The 25,470-nt window shown below is 39.1% G+C and overlaps 1 protein-coding gene across 2 annotated transcripts in view; it reads left to right on the forward strand.

Annotated features, from left to right (window-relative positions):
* Window positions 1–1,369: 1,369 nt before the first annotated feature.
* The window catches only part of PLA2R1 (phospholipase A2 receptor 1), a 46,688-nt gene continuing 22,587 nt past the window's right edge, over window positions 1,370–25,470 (forward strand). The window contains exons 1-9 of one of the 2 annotated variants that reach the window (XM_033065044.1): window positions 1,370–1,420; window positions 13,969–14,352; window positions 16,502–16,669; window positions 17,758–17,931; window positions 19,050–19,163; window positions 19,817–19,960; window positions 20,842–21,030; window positions 22,362–22,519; window positions 23,787–23,894. In XM_033065044.1, coding sequence (XP_032920935.1) covers window positions 1,411–1,420; window positions 13,969–14,352; window positions 16,502–16,669; window positions 17,758–17,931; window positions 19,050–19,163; window positions 19,817–19,960; window positions 20,842–21,030; window positions 22,362–22,519; window positions 23,787–23,894 — 1,449 coding nt within the window. In that variant the 5' untranslated portion in view covers window positions 1,370–1,410. Of the gene's footprint in view, window positions 1,421–10,800; window positions 10,883–13,968; window positions 14,353–16,501; window positions 16,670–17,757; window positions 17,932–19,049; window positions 19,164–19,816; window positions 19,961–20,841; window positions 21,031–22,361; window positions 22,520–23,786; window positions 23,895–25,470 lie in introns of those variants that run through there. The other variant, XM_033065045.2, reaches the window with a different exon arrangement.

Genomic DNA, 25,470 nt, shown 5'->3' on the forward strand with positions numbered 1-25,470 from the left:
GTCATAAGAACACAAGTCTGGTTGTGTATAGGTTTCTAGTACAGCAAAGGTGCTTGTAACAGAGGTCATACTAAAGAAGCACAACTCTTAAAGTACACACCTAAATCCCTAAGATTCAAGGATTTTATCTTTATTAAATGCTTAATTATGCATTTTAAGTAGATTTGACAAAAAAAAAAAACAAACCACAAACCAAAAAAAACCAAACCAAAACAAACTGTTACAGAAGGCACAGTTCATTGACCTCTGTGTAATGGCCCTCCCACAACACTACAATAACCAGTTTCATCTGCTATTCTGCTCCTGGGCCTTAAAATGTGAACTGGGAGGAGACCTCAGGAAATTCTCTAGAAATACAATTTCATCATGGAACTGAAATCAATATGGCACCAGTAGCCAGAACAGCAGGTCAATGCTCCAACCAGAGCCTCTCAGAATTAGTTAACTGGGGCCATCAAGCAAAACCAGGATGTGAAATGCAATAATGTAAGACAAACCAGACAGAAAAGAATTTTTTAATGTTCTGAAACCATGGTTCAGCAGAAAAATTTGTAAAATAGTAATTTTCACCAACTTTCATAGATAGTACTTTCTAATATTAAAAGAATCAAACATCATTGGTTTTGGTGAAGCAAAAATTTCAGTTTAATTCTGACTCTCTGAAATATTTTATCATAAAATTGGCTGCAGAAATGGAAAATTCCTTCCAATTGCCCAGTCCAAAATTTTCAACAAATTTGAAGGAATATTTTCCTCATTGTTTTCATGTGAGAAATGTAGTTTGCTCTATTTTATCAAATCATTGGTGACTATCCTGACATAGATCTCACTAGAATCTTTTTTTCTGCAGCTCACTGAATATCAGTTAATTGAACTAGAGCTTCATCCATAACATTGTAAAATTCATACTTTTATCAACCCAGCTGTGTTTTTTTATAATTGTATTGAAACAGATGTGAAATAAATTTTCTGACTTTTCAGAATCTGTGTCTGTACCCAGCAGCCTCTAATTGTCACGGTAAAAGAGCAGTGGAATAAGTTAGCAAATAATTTTAAAAACATTTTAATGCAATATTTTTCAGCTGGTTTCACAGCCCTTTTACAAGTTAGCAGGAGAAAAAGAACATGAACTTGAAAAAAAAGGTGTGCTCAGCTCATGGCAAATGAGAATCTCTTCACATCTCTTGGCTGTTTTTAATTGCCTAAAATTTATTGATTGGTTATCCACAGTCATAACTGTTTTTGTTTCACAGATTGTGCACAGCATCCAAATATCCCAATGATAGTGGTGGGTGTCACCCTTGCTATCATTCTCATTGGCATTGTTTTACTTTGTATATGGAAATTACTGGTGTCAGTTCAAGACCGAAAAGAGGTGGCCAAGTTTGAAGCAGAAAAATCCAAAGTAAAATGGCAAACGGTATGTGAGATACATTGATTTTATACAAGGTTCTTTACTTTGGTTACATGATGCACAACTGCCTGTAAAATTCTGGGTCTTGATTTTGTTCTTTGAAATGGATAGATTTTGCTGGTAAGTTTTTGCCATGTTTAGTATTCTATGAAGTAAAATTATGATTCTTTATTGGATGAAAATTATCTAATCTTTAATCTCCTGGTTTAATTTCTTCCACATGTAAGAATGTGTAGATAACAGGTTTTTCATTAATTGTTTTTCATTATTAGCCAGTCTTTGATTAATCCTAGCAATGCTGTTGTCTGCCTGTGTGATCCCCCATGGTGTACCCCTCTGCCCAGAAACAGCAGTTTAAGAAAGGGAGGCTGTTCCTGGCCTCTGATGCATCCCACTGAGCAGAAGTGAATGGAACTGTCCCAAACGTAGGGGAAAGGACAGAGAAATCCAGGCCTTGTTTTCTATCTGTAGCTCTGGACATCTAATGTAAGCTTACACCACATGTTCCCTTTTCTGCTTTCTTTTCTGCCCTTGACTTTTTTGCCCTTTTGCAAAAGCTTTAGGACTTCTGAGGATCTTTCAAAGAAAGTTGAGTAAGCATTTCTGGCGAGTGTCAGGAGGACAGGCAATGTGTTCACGTGGCCCCATTCTCCTGCAAAGTCCTGTGATTGCAGCTTTTTCCAAGAATGGGCACTGTCAGCTTTTCAGCTTTTGACCTGGAAAAAAATCACTAACTTACAGGCAAGGCTACCTGAGAATGTTATCTTGATCCTTCAGGAGAGCTAGGTATGGTAAGAGGGGAGGATACAGCTGATAGAAGCATTTTAATTTTCTTTTCTGACACAAGAGGAAAGGATAGGGAGTGGTGGATGAGGGGCCAGGATCAAAAGCTCAGGTGAGACTTGCCCTTGTCCCAGCACACAGTAGTGCTGTATGTGACAAGAACACCATGACAAGTCACATCTGCCTGCTGAGACACTCTGTGGTTTTATGATGGTCTGACTGCCAGATTTGATACACAAATTGTGTTGGACACATTTGATTGGTATTGTTTGATGATGTGCATTACTTGAATCCGGGAGGCTGATGTGAAGGAATGCAGGTTCCTGACCCCAGGCTGGTTTGTGCTGCCTGAATTCAGATCAGTCTGAATTTCAGTGGCTTGGAACACAAGTGAGCTAACGAAAGCTATTCTAAAGTTCTTCAAAGATACAAAATTACTTGTATGCAAACATTGCATGACTCCCATATAATATGTTTTTGTTTGGGTTTTTGTTTGTTTGTTTGTTTTTGTTTTTTAGGAAACAAATCCACTGTACAGAGGCTCAACAACCACTTTTAAAAATGTGACTTACAAGAACCAAGATAAGCATAAAAGACCCATGGCTGCAGATTTCTATTAGCACTGCTGACACTACAAACTTAGTTTTACTAGCAGGAAATCTAAATCTAGACTTTTTTATTCTCAGCTGATTATGTGATATTTGTTTGCAAGTTGCAGTGGTATAACCATTCTGTTAGAGAATCTTGTGTTGGGACAAATAAAGATAACATATTAGTAGTCAAGGTTAGTAGAAATATTTTTTTTTAATGATCCCTTTATTGTTAAAGCCCCCCATCTTAAAAAAGGGCATCACAAATAATTTTAGTTTTGTCTTCAATACTGGGGATTATAAATGATCATGCAAGCTTATTTTTTGTTAAATTAGATATATACAGTGAACTTTATACTGCTTTGTTCATACACAGGATCCCATAAATTAATGTTTAGGAATGTATTTGTACCAGTCTATTTGGTGAGCTGGTATAAACTTAGTGAAGATAATTTTTTTTTTCATGAATGCAATTTAAACTACTGAGGATTGAGCTTTTTCATATCACCTGTGTGACTGAATAGTTTCTCACTAGAAAAAAAAGTAGTGAAGTAGTGATATTGCCTGTCTTCAGTAAATGTAAGTTATACAGAAACATTTCTTCTCTAATTCTTATTTCTTGTCCTGTTCCTCTCTTTCCTTTTCCTTTTTGCTCTTTGATGTTCTTTAAGGACCTAGACCCTGGGATATCTCAGGGAAAGTTCAATCAAGATTTAGTAACTTTTTTTTTTTTAATTCTAGTAAAAAGGATATAGAGAACAGAGGAAAAGATAAATACTTGTAAATTAGAGACCCCAGTAGATACACTTTTAAATCAGAACTCCATTTCACCATTTACATCCTGTAAATTATTTGGGTGCTCACAAGTCACCTCACATGCTGGACCATCACACAAAGTGGCTCAGGAGCCCTTTACATGCAGAAATGTTCACACAAAAAGTTTATTATCACATACAAAGACAGTACTCTTTTTTGATATGTCCAAAATGGTGAGGTTCTTTCAATGCCCACACTGCTTATTCTTGTGCATAATAGCATATTCAGCTCTTTTGGGCTGGACTGTTTGGTTTTGGGTTCAGTTTGGTTTTTCCCCCTCAAACTAAACAACAAAAAGATCTATGGATTTCACTTCATATTCTTTTCCATTATGTTAATGAGGATTTTTAAATCTCCATTTTAGCTAATTGCAAAAGACTTGCCATAAATTTTTAAATTGTAATCTGTTAGCATATACAGCACTGGATAAAGAAAGTATAAAAGTAGCCAGCATGCTGGCACAGAAAAGTTACAACATTGGGCTATTTTAAGGGAACAATAATGAACTTTACTTTTTACTATCACTTTTCAGCTGCATTTTTTTGCTACTCTGAAACAGATGGTCAAAATGTACATATGAAGGTACTTTAGACTTAGAAATCAAAGGTACTTTGACACTGTTACAAATTATCACATACATTCCCTAAGGTAAATAGGGAATTTGATCTGAAAAAGTTTTGATCTGAATGTATTTGATCTGAAAAAGTTGATGTCCATTTTGTAATAAATATTTACCAAGTCTGTGCAACTTCAGTCTCCATATCCTCCACAATTTCTGGAACTGAGACTGTTATATTAGCTAGCTCTGACCCATGCCTGTTTTAGGGCCTGATCCAAAGCCTACTGGAGTCAATGGCTACAGATGTGGATCTGGTTTCAGTGAAACTATTAGTTTTGGTTTACAAAGATTGTTTTGTTTAAACAAACTGGTTAATAATGTCTATTAGTGAATTAGTATCTAAAGTACATATATCTGTGCAAGGAGAAATAGTATCAGATGCCTTTGGAAAGAAGGTGATGCTAGAACCATGTATTAAGTACAAAAGTATGGCAGAGTGATGGAAATGATGGCTGTGATTAAACTGGAACAGATTCACATCTGTGTTCTGGCATTCCTGCATAGCTCATAGTGGAAACTGCACAGATAAAGGCTCACATCTGTGGCCCTTCCAACCACTAGACTCCACAGATGTCAGTGCAAGTTACATGTGGGACCAAATCCCGTTTCCCTGGCACACAGATAAACTCATGGGATACAAAGCTGCCCCTTGAATCTGCTCGGATTCCACTTGGGTGAGGATTGCCTAAGGGACTAGGGAAATCTGGATTTCACCCATGTAGGTTATCTGTTACTCTTTTGTTTCTCATGTAGAAGTTACAAAATTACAAACTTTCTCTGAAAGAAAATACTTTTATTACTTTTCAAGTAATAATAATCTATACTGTTTACTAAATACCTTTTAAGCTCTGTTTCTGAGATCTGATTTTGCTGCTCAATATTAGGATGAAAGCCTTTCTCCTGTACGCTGCCCATTTCAATATTCCAGCACATCTCAGCCTTCAAATGTTAACAACAAAGTGGTGCTTGCATTTCATATCAAATGCTTAGTGCTCTACATTCCCTGTTCCTACAGGAGATCTCATTTCACAAACCTTCTCACCCTCTTCCCATCACTTGTGTCTTCTTATCATGAGCAGAGATCCAATTTGTTATGTTTACAGTCCAATTGCTCCTCCTAACAATCTCTCTCCAAATTACCAAGGATGTACAGGAGCCAGGTGGGATGATTGGTAATTTCCCTGCTGTGACTGACTGTACTATAAATTTTCTCCCAAGTGTACCTCCCAAGTTGTCAGGATGGAAATCACTCAATTAAGAATTCCAGAAGGACTTGGTGAGGAAGATTTCTATTATTGAGGGATATCAAATAATGACTCATACATATGAGCCATCCTTTAACAGCATTAATTTAGATCATAAATTTTGACTAAACTCCCAGATTTCAAGAATTTTGAGGATCTCACCATTCACCTAGAAACAAGAGTGGTATTCCTCCCTTTTTGCTATCATTTTCATCTTGCAGAATTTGTATCAAAGTTCACATTTTTCTCTTTTAATTTTTTTTCCTCCACCAATCTATAAGTGAGTTTGCATGTGGTAAGTGAGATGAAAAAGTCTTTCTGCTCTTTTCACAAACACTGTTTTGACCTGAGGCTGGACCTTGAGAGTGGCCAAAACATTTTGTAGTAGTAATAGTTCAATTCACTAATGAGTTAAATTGAATAAAAGAATAAACATTAGCAATTTCATAGTATTTATATCTCTCATACACCCTATAGAACAGTAATTTCAGTAATGTATGTTAAATGGAGAATTTTTCATTTGATAAAAGGCGCATGTTAATTTGTATTGTAAATGTCCAGGTTGCATTCAAGTTTGTGTTGTAATGTAACTAGTGGGTAGTGAGTCTGGGATACAAGATTTGGGTGTCAAGTTCAATACTCCCCATGCCTCATCTGCCTTTATGTAGAAGTTCAAGTTTATTTTGCTGTGTGTATAATGGAATTATTGCCCCCCAAAACTTATCACACACAATCTAAAAATAGAAAGAAGAGACAATTTTTACCTTCATCTATTTGAAAGAAACCAATAAATTATTCAACTTGTTTGTGTAAAAAAGGAGTTACTTGACCTTGAATAAAGATTGTAGAATGGAATAATTTTATAATACGTTTTCGGATTGTTTGTTCTTCATTTTCCATTTGGCATGTGTCTCACTTTTTTCACATGATTTCACAAATCTTAGCAAATTTCTCATGCTTTAGCACACCCTAGAAATTATTTTCCCTCCCCACTTTTAGAAGACAGAACATGAAATTTAATGTCTAGATTTTTTTCACTTGTGATCCTTTCATTTTTCAAGGAAATTACTTAATGGACAAGTGCTGCAAGCAGTCTATTTCTCGAACACTGATTGATGACATATGTCATTCTTTCTTCCTTTGGAACTAGATGATCTTTAAATTCTCTTCCAGCCCAAGCCATTCTATGATTCCTTCATACAGATCCCTAAATTGCACGAGTTGCTTAAAGCTAGAGATCTACCCATTCTGTCAGGGTAACATCAATAACATCTTTTTGGAAATACACAGCAAAGTGCATATTTTCTCTTCAGTCCTTTCCTAAATCCTCAGGTATGAGGCCCTGTATCTGATTTACCAGAAAGCAAAATACTGAAGATAACAAAAAAAAAACCTGTCCAACTCATTTTTATTGAATACAAAGTAAGGTATCTAATGCAAGGATTATTTTACCTGAGAAGAAATTGGTTAAAGAAAGAGGCAAAGTAAAATTTCTTTGGGTTTCCCCACGCAGCTATTCTCTAATGAACATGGTAAGTGTTTTTATATTAGCTGCAGGATTTTGGAGTCTAATTTTGGAGCATGTAAGCATGGCTGAGAAAACATGATCAACTCTTGTGGGAAGAAGTGTACAAGGTGCAAAAGCACACCCTCTCCCAACCTGTGGAGATGTCAGCACTGAGCAAACATTATGCCCTAGAATTTCTGTAAGCATATTTATTTGTTCCGAGTGTTACACCCAGTCAAGTTTTTTTCCAACTAGACTGATAGTACTTTGTCAGTGGTTGTCTGTTCTTCCTGAGTTGTTCAGAGCCTTCTAGTAAATCTAGAGTGTAATATTAATAGCTTTATTTTGGGAACACATTAGGCATTCTTTTGGTAGCAAATCTTTGCAAAAACTGCTTCATTTCTCTATTGATTTCACAGCAACAGTACTAACAAGAATGGCAAAAAAAAAGAGACTGTGTTACATTGAAGGATGAATGACACAGCAAGTATGGTTTTGCCAAGGATCTCAAATGGAAAGGATAAGGTGAAGAAAGACTTTGAGAAACAAAGAGGGATGGGCCAGAGGCAGCTCTGGCCCCACTAGCCATTTCTGTTTCATTGCAAGTATTTAAATATTGGATTTTTTTCCCTTAATGCCATATCAAATGAACTACATGAATATCTGCCTGCTATTGAATTTTATATAACTGCCAATCAACAGCCAGTCTGACATGCTAGATTTATAGTAAAAGTAAAATTTCTACCTATTATTAAATCATATACTATAGCAAACTATTCTAGACTTGTGCAAGTGAGCATTTCCTAGGGGAAGAGAGATGGAGTGCTTGGAAAGGTTAGAATTCACCAGGGAATTCATGGGCATGGCCCATGTGGCACAGTAAGAGCCACACAGGTAGTGACTCTTTCCATTTCATCCCTGTGAAAAAATAGCTGATATTTAGCAGAATTTAGAAGCATAAACTCATAATAATGCTCTTGTCACCCTTTAGAGGTGTTTTTCACTTTGAAAAAGAGGTTTCAAGCATAAAGCTAACCAGCTAACAAATATAACTAAGAAGTCACATTTAGGAAAAAAACCACATTCTGACTAATGAACATAAAACTGGCAATTTGCAACTGGGGATTTGACTTCACCTGAAACTGGCCAGGACAGGCTGTTCTGTAAGGTCGTGTTACCTAATGTGAGCTGACAGGGATGGAAACTGCAGAGCGTGGTGGCTGCAGCATTACCTGGGAGCACAGGAGACGGGAGTGGTGTGACAGAAACACACAGGTGGGGCTGCCAGAAGGAAGAAGGCTGTCACTGCTCATGGTTGGGATGTGTCAAAGGAGGTAGGGAAGGTGGGAGCAGTGCCTGTAGTGACTATACCCAGATGTAACATGGCTGACAGAGCTGATAAATGAGAGTAGTTCTGTCTCTGGGGTAAACAGCGAAACTTTTTAGTGAAAGAGAACGTGAATGCAAACTTGGGAGTGGATTTGAGATGCCTGGGAACTGGCACCTAAACAAGATGTAGGACAGTGCCTCCAAAAAGCATGGAATTATTGCCTCCTGGGCACTGCTAATGCAAGGAATTTCGGGCCTTCTTTTTCTTCCTAGGTATTCTCTGGTTTATTATTCCCACTCTGGCTGGCTGATTGGGGAAAAAATGAGACCTATGTTCAGACTCCAGATTATGAGCAGAAATTACACTGTAAGGAGGTGCTGAACACGACACTCTGGATGTGTGTGCGTGCCTTGCAAAAGCAATGGGTTTGTAAGCAAACTCAATTAATGTGAATTTAATGAAGGCTTTTATTTGTGGATGCAGGTCATGAACATGCACTGGATTCACATCTCTCTACAGATCTCACATAGAAGGTGAAGTCTAAGAAAAGATAGGGGAAGGAATTGAGCATTTGTGTAGAGCACTTTAATAGCAAAGGCAGATCAGTGCAAACAAGTGCAAAAGGAAGAGAACAGGCCATTAAGAAAGAAATGAAGAAAAAAATATTTACAGAAAGTGTGTTCCAGACAGAAAACAAAATAAAAATTCCAAATCACTGCAGCAAATGCCTTAAAGAAGACAGATAAAGCTTCAAACCAAAACCCCCCACTCCCAAAAATTGGAAAGTTACACCATTTAATGAGCAAGGTATTATAAACTGCCATCAAGTTTACTTCAGAAAATGTTGTCAATCATGTTGGTTCTACAAGCTAGTATACCAGCCAAGACGTCTTATTATTGTAAAAAAGTAAATATACCTTATCTATTAATAGCCAGGTCAGTGTAACTATAGCTGTACTAGAAAGGATTTACCAGTTTGGTCAGAACAAAATAGATTTAACAGTATAAAACTGTTTAGTCAAAGAGAAAGAACTGAATAGCAAAGAAAAAATAGCAATGAAATCCACTTAGTATTAAGAAGTTGATAATTTGCATTTAGAAAAATATTTACAAAAATACTTTGATAAGCTAATTATTAGGAACACATAATCAGAATGTGATTACTTTGATCTTGCTGAAATCAGCAGAAAAATACAGTTGAAGTGGGACTCCTTCCCACAGCAGCCTCATTTTTGCTCTCTGGTACCATTATTTTTCAACTTTCTATCATGAACAGAGCTGAATTTCTCAGTGTGACCCAGCAAAAGAGCCCTTTTCTGGAGCTCAGTACTCAAAGCAATGGCCAAACAGCTCTGAAGAGATGTAGACAGGTCTGAATGGCCAGGTTTTCATAAATGGCTCATTAACAAGCTTATTTTCCAGAATCTGAAAATTTCAGAAGGCTGCAGCTTTCCTGAGAAGAGGTACAACTCTCCATGGGAGTTAGAACCCTGCTGGCTTGCAAAGTCAGATCACTCCTAGCCCAGCTTCTGCAGCAGTATTTCCTGCTGTTTGTTCTGTCAGACACTTTTATCATTTCTTAAATGGGGATCCTCTTATCTACTTCTAAATGTTTGTTTTCTCTTGCTCCTCAAGTCCTACTTCTACCAAATTGCCAGAAAGAAATTTCCCAAAGCACGAGGCTTCTGTTTTCCTTCCTTGTATCATGATTGAAGTAGATATGGGGGAACACTCTCAATTCCAACACTGCAATTTTTTTACACTTACACACTTATGTGTCTGCTCTGCATAAAGAACACACCAGAAACATTCTTTTTGCAGATTAAAAAAAAAAAAAACCGTCCTGTGGATTCCTGTAACGTTACTCTATTTTTAACCAAGAGGTTCTGCTTTTGACTTTCTGCAAGACTGAAACTCAGCCCAAGCGGGGCAGCTCCCGCCAATATTCGACTGAAGACAGAGAAGAACAAAATAGAAAAAGACAATTATTTTTCCCCATGCCAGAACATAAAATGACTTCGAGGTCAAAGGTGACCTGGCTGAAAACACAAGTCTCCGAGTGGGGTCTGGGATGTGGGGATGTTCAGGTACAGAACAGCGAACCTGGGACTGTGCTGACGGTGGCCTCCCACCGCCAATGTCTTCATGTGTTTTCTGGTTTTTTTAACATAAAAGAACTTGGGGACCATGCAAAAGAAAGTGGGTGATTTCAGATAGAAAAGAAGGTTATTACAGAGTACTTAGTCCGCTCGAATGCACAGCTGTGACGTGGGCAGACGGCCCGAGTGCATGAGCGGCATTTCCCGGGGCTCCCGCCCCGCACGGGGGGAGCCGGGGCCGCCCCTCCTTCGCCGCCGGGGTGGGATCGCGGCTGTGCCCTCCCAGGGCCGGCCCGGGCCGGGGCTCCGGTCCCGCGGCGGAGCGGAGCGAGCGGGGCGCACGCGGGGCGATGCCGGCGGCGCGGCTGCGGCTCCGGCTCCGGGCCGGCCGCCTCCTCCTCCTCCTCCTCCTCCTCCTGCTGCTGCTGGGCGGCCGCGGCGCCGCCGCCCTCGGCCGGGACGCGGTGCCTTCCCTGCGGAGTGAGTGACACCTCGGGGTGCCCCGGGGGTGGGAGCGGCGGGCGAGCGGGGCCCTGGAGCTCCGAGCACTCCGGGACCGGGACCGGGGCGGGCGCCGAGCCCCGGGAACCTGCCCTGCTGGTCCTGCTTCGCCTCCTCATTGCTGCTTATTCTGCTGCCCATTGCGGTCCTCCGTGCACCCGGAGGGAATAGTTTTATTCTCGTTCCCGGTTACTTTCTTTCTTATCACATAAACAATTCTCACTGCTTTTTTGGAGGGAAGGAAATGGGAGGTAAGGAGGAAGGAAATGAAGCTATCTTGTTCGCCTAGTTTTGTTACAGCCGTGTATTCCCGATTAGCTGTGTTGAGCCCAAGTAAACAGGAACTTGGAGGTAGTGCTCAGCAATTAGCTCTTCATCTGGGGCTGCACATCAGCCCCAGGCTTCTCTTCTGGGAATTTGTTTCTTGTCGCCTTGTCCTTGTGTGGAGGGGCATGGATGTAGAGAAGTGGGTATCTATTCTAAAGACTTCCCTTCACCCATTCAGTTTCTGAAGCACAGATCATCTTTCATCTTTGGGTCCTCTTTGACCACAGAGCTCCATTGGAGCTCTTCATCTGCAGGACTTTGGGTAAAGACCTCTTGCTACACCAGGAACTGTGTAACAAAACCCATCTATGTGACCAGCTGTAAAATAGTGTAGATTTGCAAGCTGAAAGGAGGTGAGCCTGGAGGCATTCCCAGGCTTCATGTTGCTCCAGTTGTCTCATTGCCCCACTTGAAGACAGAGCTGAGCTGGAGCTCCTGGATCTGTCACTGAACCTGCCATCTCTCATGTCTTACTTCTGCAGTGAGCTGGCTGTTCCCTGGCAGTCTTCAGGCCAGCACAGCTCTCTTGCCAATTGCATTTTGTATGTGGGGAATGGAAACCACATTTGGAAGGAGGCTCAAGAATTATGGTCTGGCTGTTCTTGGCACAGGTTGCCCCAGAATGAAAAAGGGATGTTATTCACAGAGATCATCCAGATGGGTTATTTGTGTACTCTAGGAAAGAGCCTTATCTTTTCTCAGCAGTCATTAAGAGCCTTACAAATAAAGGCTTTCAGAGGTTGAGAATCCTTCACCTTTGGGTTGTGGTCTTGCTTCTTTCACCCCAGGAAGGTGCTGTATGGGAGATGCTGAGTGTTGTCGGTATGGATACTTTGTCAAACTCGCAATCTATGTGTGAATCCAAGTATCCTGGTGAATTAACCTCATTAATCAGTGTTTACTAGTAACTACATCCCATTTTTTAGTTATCTAGCAAATTAACAGTGTATTTTCTGGTCAGCAAAGATAAGACTGCTGTGGAAAAGACATACCCACAGCATGAGAGGCAGAAACTCTTTTTGGCCACGTAGATAAGAGACACTTGTGTTGCCCATGGAGGATTGGATAAGAAGGGTGAAACCAGCACAAACTGCAAAACTTCATGGAAAACTCAAAAGCAAAGGGCCAGTCTGGGTATCTGTCACAATGTCTGATGGGTTCTCAGTAAGCTCAAACACCTGAGAGCTGTAAGAGTTAACATAGGTCAAAGGAAACTTGCTCACCCCTAAATGGTTAAGGACTTAATGTAGGACAGCTGCCAAAGTGCTTGAATTGCTTGACAATTTCATGTATCAGGCTGGTTTTCACCTCCTACCAGTCAGCAGGGCTTGCTTTTGCTCCATCAGGCTGCCAATCTCTCTAGCCATGGGGGAAACAGCCACTCTTAGCAGTGCCGCCTCTCTATAAGTCATTATGTGTTCTATGCAGACTCTGTAACCAAAAATTTTTCCATAATTCATCTCCTCTCTGTTCTGCTGGTTGTATGCACATTGTATTGTTGAGCTGATCTCCTGTGTGCCTGTTGCTGTCATGGTGCTGCTTGAAACATCTTCCTTTTTTAGGGCCACACCTAAGCTCTATGCCCTAAACTCAGACACAGCATCTGGGTGCACTTCTGCATCTTGTATTTTATTTGTGGGCTATGTCAATTTAAGAGGGTCTTTTTTATTATCGTAGTTAGTGCTTTGGTATGCTAGGTGTAGTGAATTACAGAAACTTGAAAGCATGCATGGCAGAAATTATCACTGTAAAATTTGAAGGCAAAATGGAAGTCCTGCTCAGGTCGTCAACACATGATCTCCTGAGGTGTAGAATAAATGTCTCACATATAATGTGAGCAGAACTCCCTGTGTTATTTACCATTAGATTTCTGAGTGAATCAAGCAGCTGAGTTGTTACAGGCTTATATTTTGCTGATTTTCAGTTCCTCAGCTGCCCTCTTTTTTTTCAGTCTATATGATCAGTTAAACTTTTGCTCCCAAGACATTAAACAGCTGACTTTTTTCACATACTTGTAATATGATGTCACATAGTTCAGTACATTTCTATATGATTCCAAAAAATCTGGGATGTCAGGCTAGCCCCACAACATCTGCTCTTGTGGAGGGTAGTCACAGATGGTTGAGCAATATGTATCAAATAGGAAAGGCATACTTTAACCCTTGGCCACCAGTTCTAATGGTATAGGTAAATCCTGCTATTTATGTGTCCTATTGACAAAGCAACTTATTTTATTTCTTTCTTTCCCTGTAGTTGCAGAGTAATGAATGACTATGGTAATGTCAGTCTTAAAATATTTAGCTTTTACTTTAATTGCACTCTCCAATCTACATTGGGAATTATTTTGCAGTATACAGCATAACTTCTTGTATTACTTCAACATTTTCTCCATTACTGTGATCTTTACTCTGTCTTGGTTACCAGTGGCTTTTTTCTTTAAATATGATTGATGTTTTTGGGCATTTCTTGTTTTTGTTTGGGGTTATTTTTGGCTATCCAACTTGAGAAATATTTCCTGGTTTTATTTTTGTGAGCTTTCAAATAGTCCACATGTTTAGAAAAACCAGCTGGCAGTAAATTTAGACCAGTGCTCCTTAATTTTTTGGAGTGTCAAGTGATGAATATTTTTGGTTTTCTTCCTAAATAGCTGCAATAAAAAATGTCCATCTTTTAATACTACTTAACCAATTGCAGTATTCTACAGACTAAAAGTTTCTTGGGTTTTCTTCCCCCTGCAGATAAAGGGATATTTATTATCCAGAGTGAAAATTCCAGCTTGTGCATGAAAGTGGACAGAGCTGGCCTGGTTCTGGAGGACTGTGGTCAGCTCTCAGAAGAGATGCTGTGGAAATGGGTGTCCAACCATCGTCTTTTCAACATAGGCAGCAGTACCTGCCTCGGGCTGGACATCAGCAAACCAGAACAGCCACTGGTCATGCTTGAGTGTGATGCAACTCAATACTCCTTATGGTGGAACTGTGATGGAAGAGAGTTAGTTGGTGTATCAGGGTACAAATTAGCAGTTGAAAGCAGTAAATATATTGTGGCCAAAAAAAAATCTTCTTGTCAATGGAAGCAGTATATGTCCGATGATGAAGGCCTTTGTGAACACCCATTTCAAGGTAAGAATAAAATTTTGTCATAGAAGTGTAGCTGGGAAATTGGAGGGAGGTCAGGTGCTTATCATCGCCTCCAGTCTATTGTGGTTTGGGACTCAAAGTTTGTGGGGTTTTTTATGTGCAGTGGTTGAGATGAGCATACCACACAATTGATATTCTTTCTTTAAATTGACCCCCAAACCCAATAGTATCCTTACAAACCAGGAAATGCTCATTTCAAATCACCTGCAAAATTAAAAGCGTTACTAAGGATTTACTGTTGCCCTGTCCTGCAGCTTCCATTATCAGATAAACCCAAAGAGAGATAAGAAAGGATTTGGAGTTCCTGTGACTGAAAATCAGTCTGGAATTGCAGTGTGCAATATCTGCAGTGTTTTCAACACCTGGACTCTGAACATGCCAAACTTTGAAACAGAGATCAGAATTTTGATAAATCATGCTGCACAGCTAGTGAAGGTGTAGGAATGTACATCAGGTCTGCAGACCTGAACAGTTTTCTGGGTTTAAGGACTGAGATAAGCCCACTGACTTCAAGCAGGAAAAGACAGCCTGTACCTTTCCCCCTTCCTCAGCATTTCTGCAGAGTGACAGGCCTGATGTTTGCACACTGTCTCAGACTGAAGCTGTTGATTTTCCCCACTTGAACTGGGTGTTTGGGTTCCGATCTGGACTTAGTGGTTTCCCCTGTAGGTGTAGCTCTGCTCTCACCAAACTCCTTCTTTGGGACCTGCAATAACTGGTCCCAAAGATGTGCCCGATCTCTTTTTTAAAACCTAGTGGGATTTATACTCAAGACCAGACTGAAAATATTTAAATCCATGAAAAGTAGTACATATTTTTCATGTACACACAGTGAGGTGAAAGCAGACCTGGTTTAGCGCTATTACTGCAGCATCTCAGAGATGAGGAGATGATCAGCATTGGGCAGGCACTTCTAACCTAGTTTCAGAACCAAAGTATTTAATTGTGTTGGCAAAATTGCTTTAACTTTCACGTTCTGTGTTCCACCTTCTACCACAACTCGTGCACATGTGAAAGCATGTTGTCCAGCAATCAAGGGGTGTGAGGGATAGCTACCTTCAAAGAAAAAAAAAATTAAAATATATATAACTGTGGTAAGAGACCTGTAGCAATTGAATTTGGTTTCTTACCAGGACTGAAGTAATCCCTCCATAGCTGGCAGCATAGTTGCAGGCAGCCAGGAAAGCAATCCTGATTTATTTTTTGACTTGTTCCTTATATTTTCTGTTCATTCACATCAGAAGGGGATTTACAGTCTGTAAACTGCTCTTTTATATGTGCACAGCCAGCCATTAACTCTAGGAACCTGGCAGTATGCACTGATTCTGTAGTTGAAGGACTTTGGTCTTAAAACTATCAATGCGGAATCTTTGATAAACAATTTCATTCAAAGAGTGACTGTGGTTCTTTGACCTTTTTTAGCACCTCTGAGGTAAAGCTTTTACAGATTTCAGTTGCATTGGATTCTCTCAATATTTTGGTTCTCAAAGTACAATACGAAAATATTTAAATATTTTGTAAGGCATTGATTGTGGCAACAGATGTATGGAGTATCAATTCTTTAGCTATGTTATTATTCTCCACGGGATAAAAACTTATTTTTAAAAGTCTATTTAATATTCCTTTGTCTTGTACATTTCCTTTCCCAAAGAATGACAAAGAGAGTGGAAAACACATTAGAAATCTGTTTTATAAAGAGTGGGAGAAGCAAGGGAATAATGTTAAATTACTCATCTGTCATAGACTAATAAATAAGTAGAATATGGATCTGAGTGTGTACTGATTTAACTAACTGTTGTTTTATGTGGTTCCTCTGAAGTGTAAATGCAGCCTTTGTGTTAATTTATTAGATTTTGGGGATTGTGGTTTTGTTTGGGATTTTTTTTGTGAATGGAACAAGTTATAAGAATGTGCCTCATGGTGACAAATTTAATCAGTTATTAGTTCAACATTTTATTTAGTGAAATTATGTTGCTAACGAAATGCTGTGTTATCAATTATAAATTAAAATTTGAAAGTCACTTTAGACATTTTATTTTTACCACTGCTGCTAAAAACAGGGATAGTAATATACGGGGGCAAATTTTTGTGATCGACATTCTTTTCATCTCTGCTTTTTATTTTCCCCCAGAAACATACACCTTGCTGGGAAATTCTTTTGGTTTCCCATGTGTTTTTCCATTTAAATATAACAACAAGTGGTATTATGAGTGTACTAGAGATGGAAAGGAATCTGAATGGTGTGCCACAACAACTCACTATGAGCGAGATGAAAAATGGGGCTTTTGCCCAAAAGCTGGTAAGATGTTGCTTGTCTTCTCTCTCCCCCCTCCAAGAGTTTGTTCTTTATTAGTAATGCTAGGACACAGTCTAGTTTTGGATTACTTCCCCTCTGTTAGAAGGCAATGTCTTTTTAAAAAGCACAAAAGAAGACTTTAGCAAATTTATTATAGTTTATCCTGTTTGACATTTGGGACTCAAGTCCTCATCACAAGAGCAGAACTACAGGGGGTAGCAGAAGGACCTTATTCTGTGCAGCCCATTGACCTCAGCCTGCATCCAAACCCCTCTGTCCCAGGGATCACAGCAGCTTTTGTGGAACACACAACCTAAGCGTTGCTCTTGCAAAGTCACCTTCTGCTTTTGACTGCTTTGCATCTTGCACATTCCTTTTCTTCTGTGCACTGCTTGGATATGTCTTGGGCCTAAAATACTAAGGAGCAATAGCTTTAAAAATACTTGCTGTTGAAAATATTGTGGATTTATAATCTTTGTGAATATTCAAGCTTATTGTGTGAATAAGCAAAATAGTGTCTTCTATTAGTAGAAGTGGTTTGGAGAAGCCTTTCCTGCTCAAGCTACATTTCAGATCTCAGTTCCAAAGCGTCTTAAAAACAGCCGTAAATGTGTCTTTGTAGTGGGTATTTCTGGGCAGCTGTTAAAATAGATGGTATTTGCAGCCTTTCTTATCCTTTTTAATTATAGTAAGTTTATTCTCTTGAGTACAAGGTCCAAGGAGATCCAGTGAGTGTTGCTTCACAAGCTGGGGGCGGTATTCACAGTTTGAATACTTCAACATTCAGCTTTAGAAACAAATTATTAGCCAAAATAAATTAAAATGTAGCTGTGTTGGCTTCCTGAGAGTTGTGAAAATCACCACTGGCTGCAGATCAGCTCCCAAGTATTTTATTAACCATGTGAAATTTGGAGCAAGATTTTATTTCATTAGTGCCCTGTTTCCCCATGTGCATTAACAAAGGAACAGGAAAGGTGATCATAACTGTGCTTCCATTGGGATACGGCTGTCATTAATTAATTAAATTGTTCAAGATGTTGTGTTTCTGATTGGAGTCTTGGGCAGTTGGTGATGAGTCTGTTTTTGAATAGAGAGTGGCTGTGACATCTTTTGGAAGAAGAGCCCCAACACACAGATCTGCTACCAGTTCAACCTGGCATCCGTGCTGAGCTGGCGTGAGGCTCGGACTGCCTGTCAGCTGCAAGGAGGGGACCTGCTCAGTGTCACCAACCCCGAGGAGCAGAACTACATCAGTAACTTAAGCAGTGAGTAGACATTTCTCTGAGGACCTGTAGAAAACCTGTAGTTAGATTTCTTCCTTACCTGTGCAAAAGGGTAAGCTTTGGAGCCTAATGTCTCCTGTGTGATGTCTCTCCCATTGCTGTTTGTGGGGCTTTGTCATTTAACACCTCAGTGGAGCTATTTGAAAGAGCAAGGATGAAGGTGAGTTCCCACCTTAATTAGCAGAAGTGATGCTGTGTATGTCAGGGTGTAATTTTCTCAGTTCTTCGTCCCCCCAGAGATTCCCATTCGTCCTGCAGCTGTGGTTAGGGAGTGTGTATGTTCACTCTGGAGAATTGTACATGTGTTTACCTTCTCTGCAGTGTACCTTGGTGTCCCTTTCTCTTACTAGGTTTCTTTGTAAGCTGGACTTCACCAAATGGCAATGACAGGAGCATTTCTACAGGCTTAAAGTAAATGTACTGTACAGAAAAAATGCCAGCTCTATAAATGGATATTGCTGCTTCTCTGATAAGCAGTTTGCTTTTCCCCTTGGAGCAAATGTCTCAGGCAAATTGTGCAGGGCTTTCGTGGGTGTTTTAGTGTGAGTGCAGAAAATCAAGTGGAGGAATGGGTGGTGGAGCTGTGATGCAAAGGTTGCCTCAGATTTCTTGTCCACTGCTTCCCATTATTGCTGGTTTTCAATTGAAGGATATAAGCTAAGAGGAAGTTTTAAAAATTATTTCATTAACTTTTTGATATGTGTGCAAGGCTGTAAAGGTTTCTGAAAATTGTTGGGTTTATGAAAAGCTGAAACAGGCTAGTGTTTATGTAAACAGGCTAGCATTGATGTAGCTGCTTGTTCTGGATTTAACTTTTAAGGTCAGCAACAACTTGTGCAAGAAGGGTTTGCAGAATGAGTGGCTTTTGAAGGTTTTCAGGTTTCTGAGTTTATTCCTTTTTATCTCTGCGCTGATTAAGAAAGTAACTGACTTTTTCTAAGGACAGAAAAAAAGCCAATCAGCCTGAACTTTCTGGAGACTGCTTTGAAGTTTTGTTTTATTCCGATTTTAACAAGTCAGGACAGTGGATCTTTGCCTGTAGATATTTTAAAGCTTGAGGAAAGCATGTGATGTTACTTTGTTTATTTTTTCTGTTTCAGGGCAGTTAAATTCCACAGACATGATGCTGTGGATGGGCCTGAATCGCCTGGATGAAGACGCTGGCTGGCAGTGGTCAGATGGAGCCCCACTCATGTTTGTGAACTGGAGAGCAAGTACTTGCTGTTCCTCTTTCGTATGCTATAGCAGCATAATTGTATGTTCTCTATAACTGCAGCTTGGTACAACACTGCTGTTCCTACAGCTATGTTTAAAAGCTGAATTAAGTGAATGAGTGCCCTTTTTTTTGTAGAAATATTTATTCATATTCATGAACTGAAAGCCCTTATAGGGCTATAGTATTAAGTGAGATCAATCTGTTCAAAGCATTAATGATCTAGTCCATTTGTCATTTACTTTTAAAGATGTTTTTAAGATTCTAGTTGTATATTTTAAAAATGTAGCTACTTCCATGAAGGAAAGGAGTTCAATTTGTTTACGTTAATAAGCTGTAATTATCATTATCACATTAATATGAGTTTTGTGACTTTATTTGCTACATTTTGAAGTCCATCCACCAGCAATTATAGACACTCAAACTTGTTTCAGCCTCTCATCTGAGAGCAGCAGCCAAGAAGGCATTGCCACGCATGTAATTAATGGTAAATGTTCAACTGTCCATAGTACTAGTATAATATTACTGGAAGTTTGGGTGTGCAGGGATGTTTATACATTAATTCAAGAGGTTGCAGAGAACCTTACAACACACCATTTTACAACTAAGAACTGAGTTTTTGTAATTTTGTGTTTCTCAAAAATGTACTTGCAGATGTCTCTGACCACCACTTTAAAGAAAATCATTGTGCAGTGATTAATCCAAGATTGAAGTATGGCTGGAACAGTTACCTATGTGATTCTGGATTGCCTTTTGTATGCAAAAAATATTTAAATAGGACAGATCATGACAGGCTGGGTGAGTGTTTCAGTGTTACTGTATCCTGTTTGTGGGTGTGCAGGGAGAGCAAGAGAAGCCACCTGACTATAAGTCAGCAGAACAAGGTCACAGCTGCGCTGAATGTGTGGGTTTGCTAGTTTAAGTTGAATACAATTTACTTTAACTGATGTAATAACACTTCTGTTTAAATTCAGTCTTTGAAAACATGTTGAGTCTTAGAACAAACAATTTTAATACAGATAGCATTTACTCAATTCCTTACACCATCAGAATGCTCATTCTCTTTTATATTACAATAAGAGCCACACTTATGAGCTGCAGAATAGGTTTTCAGTGTGAATGGAATTAACCAGTGGCACAGCAGGAAGAAAGCTGTATAAATGCAGCACAAAATTTCCAGGGGTTTTTTATGATGTCCTGTACTTTTGATATACCAAAAAAGTGTTGTACATACACTTCAAGTGTTTATTCAATGAGTATAGGATATATACTGCATAGAATAACTCAAGCTCTTGTTCTGTAAGAAAGTTAAAAACAGAATTTAGTTTATTCTAACATAATTTTTTGGTTTTGTAAGAGCTGGGTTCAGCTCTCTCCGAGTAATTTAAAGAAAGTTTAGCGGCTTGTTTCAAGTAGTAAGGAAAGACTATCCAAACTTTCTGTAGGTAATGCATCTGAAAAAGCTTTATCTGTCTTTGAACCAGGTTCAAAGGTAATAAGGGAGATAAACTGTGTTTTAAAGTGAAGTAGTGTTTGGACTAGTCCAGCAGCCCAAACGCCTCAATCATTGAATAAAGTGGAAGAAATTTCAGTTTGCTTGGTAGGTGGTGATATTATGAACACAGCATAAGCTTGACAATTCTATCTAATGTACATGAACTTTGTGTGCTCATTTAAAGATACCTGGAAGTATTATGCCACTCGTTGTGGTGCTGGTTGGTACCCACACAATCGCAACTGCTACAGACTTCATAAAGAGGAGAAGAGCTGGGACGATGCTTCTCTCTCTTGCCAAAGGGAAAATAGCAGGCTCATTAGTATATCCTCCGTGGCAGATGAAGAGCTGCTCCTTAACTTGCTTGAAAGTGGTGAGTTTGGGGAGTTCAAATGTGCAGGTGTTCTTGAAGTGTTTTGTGGCGCTCTTTTGCGCATTCTTTAACTTACTGTGCTCTAAGAACTATATTGCAGGGCACACCCAAATGATGTTTGCAAAAAATGATGTTTGTGTGCCCTTTCTGGGAGTCTTTAAAATGCCTTTTCTAATAACCATTCTTAAAATAAAAATCTGACTCCCCAAAGCAGACACAGTGAGACCATCGTAAACATGCTCGCTTCTCTTCTTTCCTGTTCTTGCCTGGTGCCTTGCAAACTGTTGCAAAATATTCAGTCATCAACCTTATCCTAGAGTTGTGCTTAGGAGCAAAACCAGTTCAGTGTATCTTTGCTTGCAGGCTGGCCTGATCCACACTGCACAACTGCTGCTGTGCTAGGAGGGCAGAGTCCCCTTTGATGTCAGCAGGGCGTATCAAAGCACTTCTGCTAGTTCCCATTGTCCTAAGAGGTAGCAGTATTACACAAGGGACTTAATGAACAAAAGCTCTTTGGTGCAGCAATGCCAATACTTTTGTTGTCATAACAGCAGCAAAGAAAAGTGAATATTTCCTGCCTGCTGCTGACACCAGTGTGCTGGCAGAGCTGCACAGTTTGGTTGTGAGTTTTTCTTGCAGAGCTGGGGCACAGTGGCATGTGGAGATTAGGAGATTAACCTCCATCATCTTCCTCACCTTGATAAAGACCCTCCATAGTTAACAAATACCATTATTTGCAGGGATGCTGTAATGGATAGATGTAATTGTTCTCAGCTTTTATTCTGCTTCAGTGTGCTGCTTCTCTCCAGTCTGCTGCAGGCTTCTTTTCAGGAGAAGGGCTTGCATGCCTGAAAGCCTGTGTGCTTTTGCTCCTGTAGCAGCTGGTCAGATAAAACTTTACATCAAACTGCAAGCCTTATCTCTCCTATATTTGTCAAATGCTTGTGCTGTCACTGGACCCTATAACTCTCAGAGAAACCTAAAGCTGAGTGTGTGATGGAAAATTATATGAAGAAATATTTCATTTCCGTGTCACCTTTTCTGCCCCATGCACTTCAAGAAAGTGCATATGCTATTAATTTGTATTTTTCAGGATTTTAAAGCATATTATAATGTATGTTGATTCTATTTTTGGAATTATTTCATTTTCAAGAGCAGTAGAACATAGTCTCATCACTGAGGTTTCCTGAAGTTTATACAGCTTTTATTTTTTCCTGAACGAAGGATATTCTTATGAAAGTCCCATGAATAATTTTTAACAGTGGTGTCATGTTAAAGGAAAAACAGGCTTTATCACTTGACCATTAAAATCTGAACTCCTTCTTTTACAGAAAATGTAACAGAGACATGGATTGGATTATACAGTAATAGCACGCCTGTTGTTTTTGAGTGGTCAGATAGCACCCCAGTAAAATTCTCTAACTGGCACAGACAAGAACCTAACACCTTTCAAAGAACAGGACAACTCTGTGTTTCAGCACAAGGACCTGTAAGTTTTCTTGTTAAAAGAATTAGGCTCTTTTGTTTTAGCTCATAATAATTTTGTTTCTTGTTGTGCAGACTTTTTTAAACCATAACCTGGAGTATGACTTTGTTTTTTGATTCCTAATGTAGTCATGTTATGATAAAAGCAGTGAAGTCTTTAGAAACCAAATTGAAGACAACAAATATGAGTGGGTATTCTGATAGAGTAATTTAAAATCCAGGTAATGTGTATCATAATTTATGATGAGTAAGTTCTGCTCTTGAAAGTTTCAAATTCGTGTTTTGAAAAACTGTCAGCTGTGCCTATCTTGGTGTAAATAACTATAAATTTTATGGAGCTTCTCAAAATCACGGTAGTCTAGGTCTACATTAAAGTATGTAAGTAGACAGTAGGAGATTGATACCACATCAGTCAGAGGATGTAAAACAGGGAGTAATGTTAAAACAACACTGTCCTGTCTTTGTGGTATTCATGGCACTCAGTTCTTTTGTAATGTGATCATGCATTTACTTTACTTTTGCAATTAACAGTACTTGAACTCACTAATACATGACTTGCATAAGTGACACTGTACTTTTAATTTTTTTTCTTCAAAGTATGTTTTGTCTGAGCGTGAAAACTCTACCAAGAAGGGTTTCTGTTGTCTCTACAGTAGTGGGTCCAGGTTGCAGTCTTTAACTCAGGGGAAAGCCAAGGCAGTTACAATGACTGGGAAGAGTGTGTACTTATTGGAAGCAGAAGACAGGACAATTGGGGGTTTTAGATTTCAAAGTTGTATTTCACTCAGTTTGCAGGTGTAAACAAAAAATGAAAATGTAAAATACAAAGGAAAAGGAGGTTCAAGATAATAGTTTTCAAGCATTGTTTGTGATACATGTCCAGTATGTACAGATGTATGAAAATTATATAATACAAAGTTTGTAATATCTTGAGTAAGAACTGTTCAAATATAGAGACTAATCTTACAAAGAACCGTGATAGAAAGAAAAGTGCCCTGGCATGGCCATGGTGTTAGTTAATTAAGATGCTTTATATCCTGAAGACTGATTCAAAGAGACAAACCCATTTGTATGATTGATTTGACATGTCCTGCTAACAGTGTTGGTAGAAATAAATGGACCCTCTGAGGATAAGTAAATGAAGTGAGAAGAAAAATCGGGATTTTTTTAGTGAAGGGTTAAAAAGAGGAAAAGAGAGTGTAATCTAATGTTTGTATAGATATCCATGAGAATATGAGAATAGACAGAATATACTCTTTTTTATTCCTTAGGAGGGACATTGGAGAATTAAAAAATGTGAAGATAAATCTTTCTTTATCTGCAAAAAAGCAGGGGAATTTAATAGTGTCTCTCCTGAACTGGAATCAAGTTGTCCAGAGGTAAGTGGGTTTGTGGTTGTTTTGGAACTATACTAATGACATAGAATTATATAGGTGACCTCTAAATACAGCTACAGAACATATGGATGCAAATAGGGAGATAATTTTAGTTTTTCATATTAAAGACATCCATGTTTTGCTTGGAAAAGTCTCACTGTTTGCTTTAAAAGTATGTAAACTAAATTTTAATGTAACGTTTAAAGCCTTCACAAGATGCCTTTCATGGCTTGTTATTTCATCAGTGATTGTGACCCAAGTTCCTATTTCTTTCTAGATCAAAAGTGAAGCCCTTTTGTCCACCATCTGTGCAAATAATGGCTGTTAAATGATGCCTCATCCCCACACATGGTTTTCATACATTGAAATGGAATGTCAGGGTGAAAAACAATCAGTTTCATTGACATGGGGGGTGAACTCTTTCACTCGTACATTAGAATTCCGTTTGCTTTCAAACACAAATGGCAAGGAGCACAGCTATCTAACTAGGACAGTTCATCATATTTTCAGATATTTAGGCTCTGCATTCTGGTATTAAAAGGAAGTGTGTTAAAGCATGACTTTCTTTGCCATCAGTTCCTTTTCAGTGTGAAAAGAGGAAACTTGATGAATTTCTGTTTTATTCAAAATTGTGGAGAAAAATACCTCTCTCTTCTAAGCTGCTTCATTATTTAGCTCATTGTCTTCCTTTTTAAAATTTCCTGTCTTGTTTCTTGGGAAATGGAGAAACACACCCAGTTCAGTTGAGTTGCAAGGAGGTTGAAGCTGGACTGTTTGGAGTCAGATGCAGTCTTTTGTCAGATGTAGTGTGTCCAGATCCAGAATTCATATCATGCCATCATGGACATTGTTGCTTGATTCCAGCTTAACATTTCAAAAAGTTTAGAGTGCCTGCATTTATTTCATTTGGACCCATGTGTTTCATCACTCCAGAATTTTGTGTGTTACCAGTGTAAGAGAGGTTTGTCACAGTCCTGATTGGGTGAAAAATGTGCAGAGCATCAGGGTTTTCTGGACAAGCTGTAGTCAGCAGTTTGACAGCACTTCAGCTTCTTCTCAATGCTGTGCCTCACAGGATCGAGTCTCAAGGTATTGAGCTACTGGTCATAAGTATTTTGATCCACTCTGGCTACTTCTACTCAGGATAAATTTCCACTTCTTGGTGTTTCACACCCTGTGAAAACATTTGCTGAACCCTCTTACAGTCCCTTGGCTTTGATCCTTTTCTTTCTAAAGTGAAAGAAGTTGCGTTCATTTAATCAAAAGACTGAGAGAGTGTATTATCTGTTTATTCTCTTGCTTACTTAAAACATTTAATCATAAGACCAAGCAGGTGTGCTGCATGAACTCACACCAGTCCAGGTGGTGTCTTTTGGACATCCAGGGGTGAATAGTATGAAATAAAAGACTAATAATGAAATGAAATGAGGCAAACTGGCCACTGACACAGTGTTCTGGCTCATCTGATACCCACATTTTCAGTGACCTAGAGGGTAACTGCTCTTCAGCCACGGTAGGAAAGAAAAGATCTGTAGAAATGCCTGGGATCATCAGACAGAAGGTACAAAAGGGGGACAAG

Source organism: Catharus ustulatus, chromosome 7 (assembly GCF_009819885.2).
Source record: "Catharus ustulatus isolate bCatUst1 chromosome 7, bCatUst1.pri.v2, whole genome shotgun sequence".
NCBI classification, from domain to species: domain Eukaryota; kingdom Metazoa; phylum Chordata; class Aves; order Passeriformes; family Turdidae; genus Catharus; species Catharus ustulatus.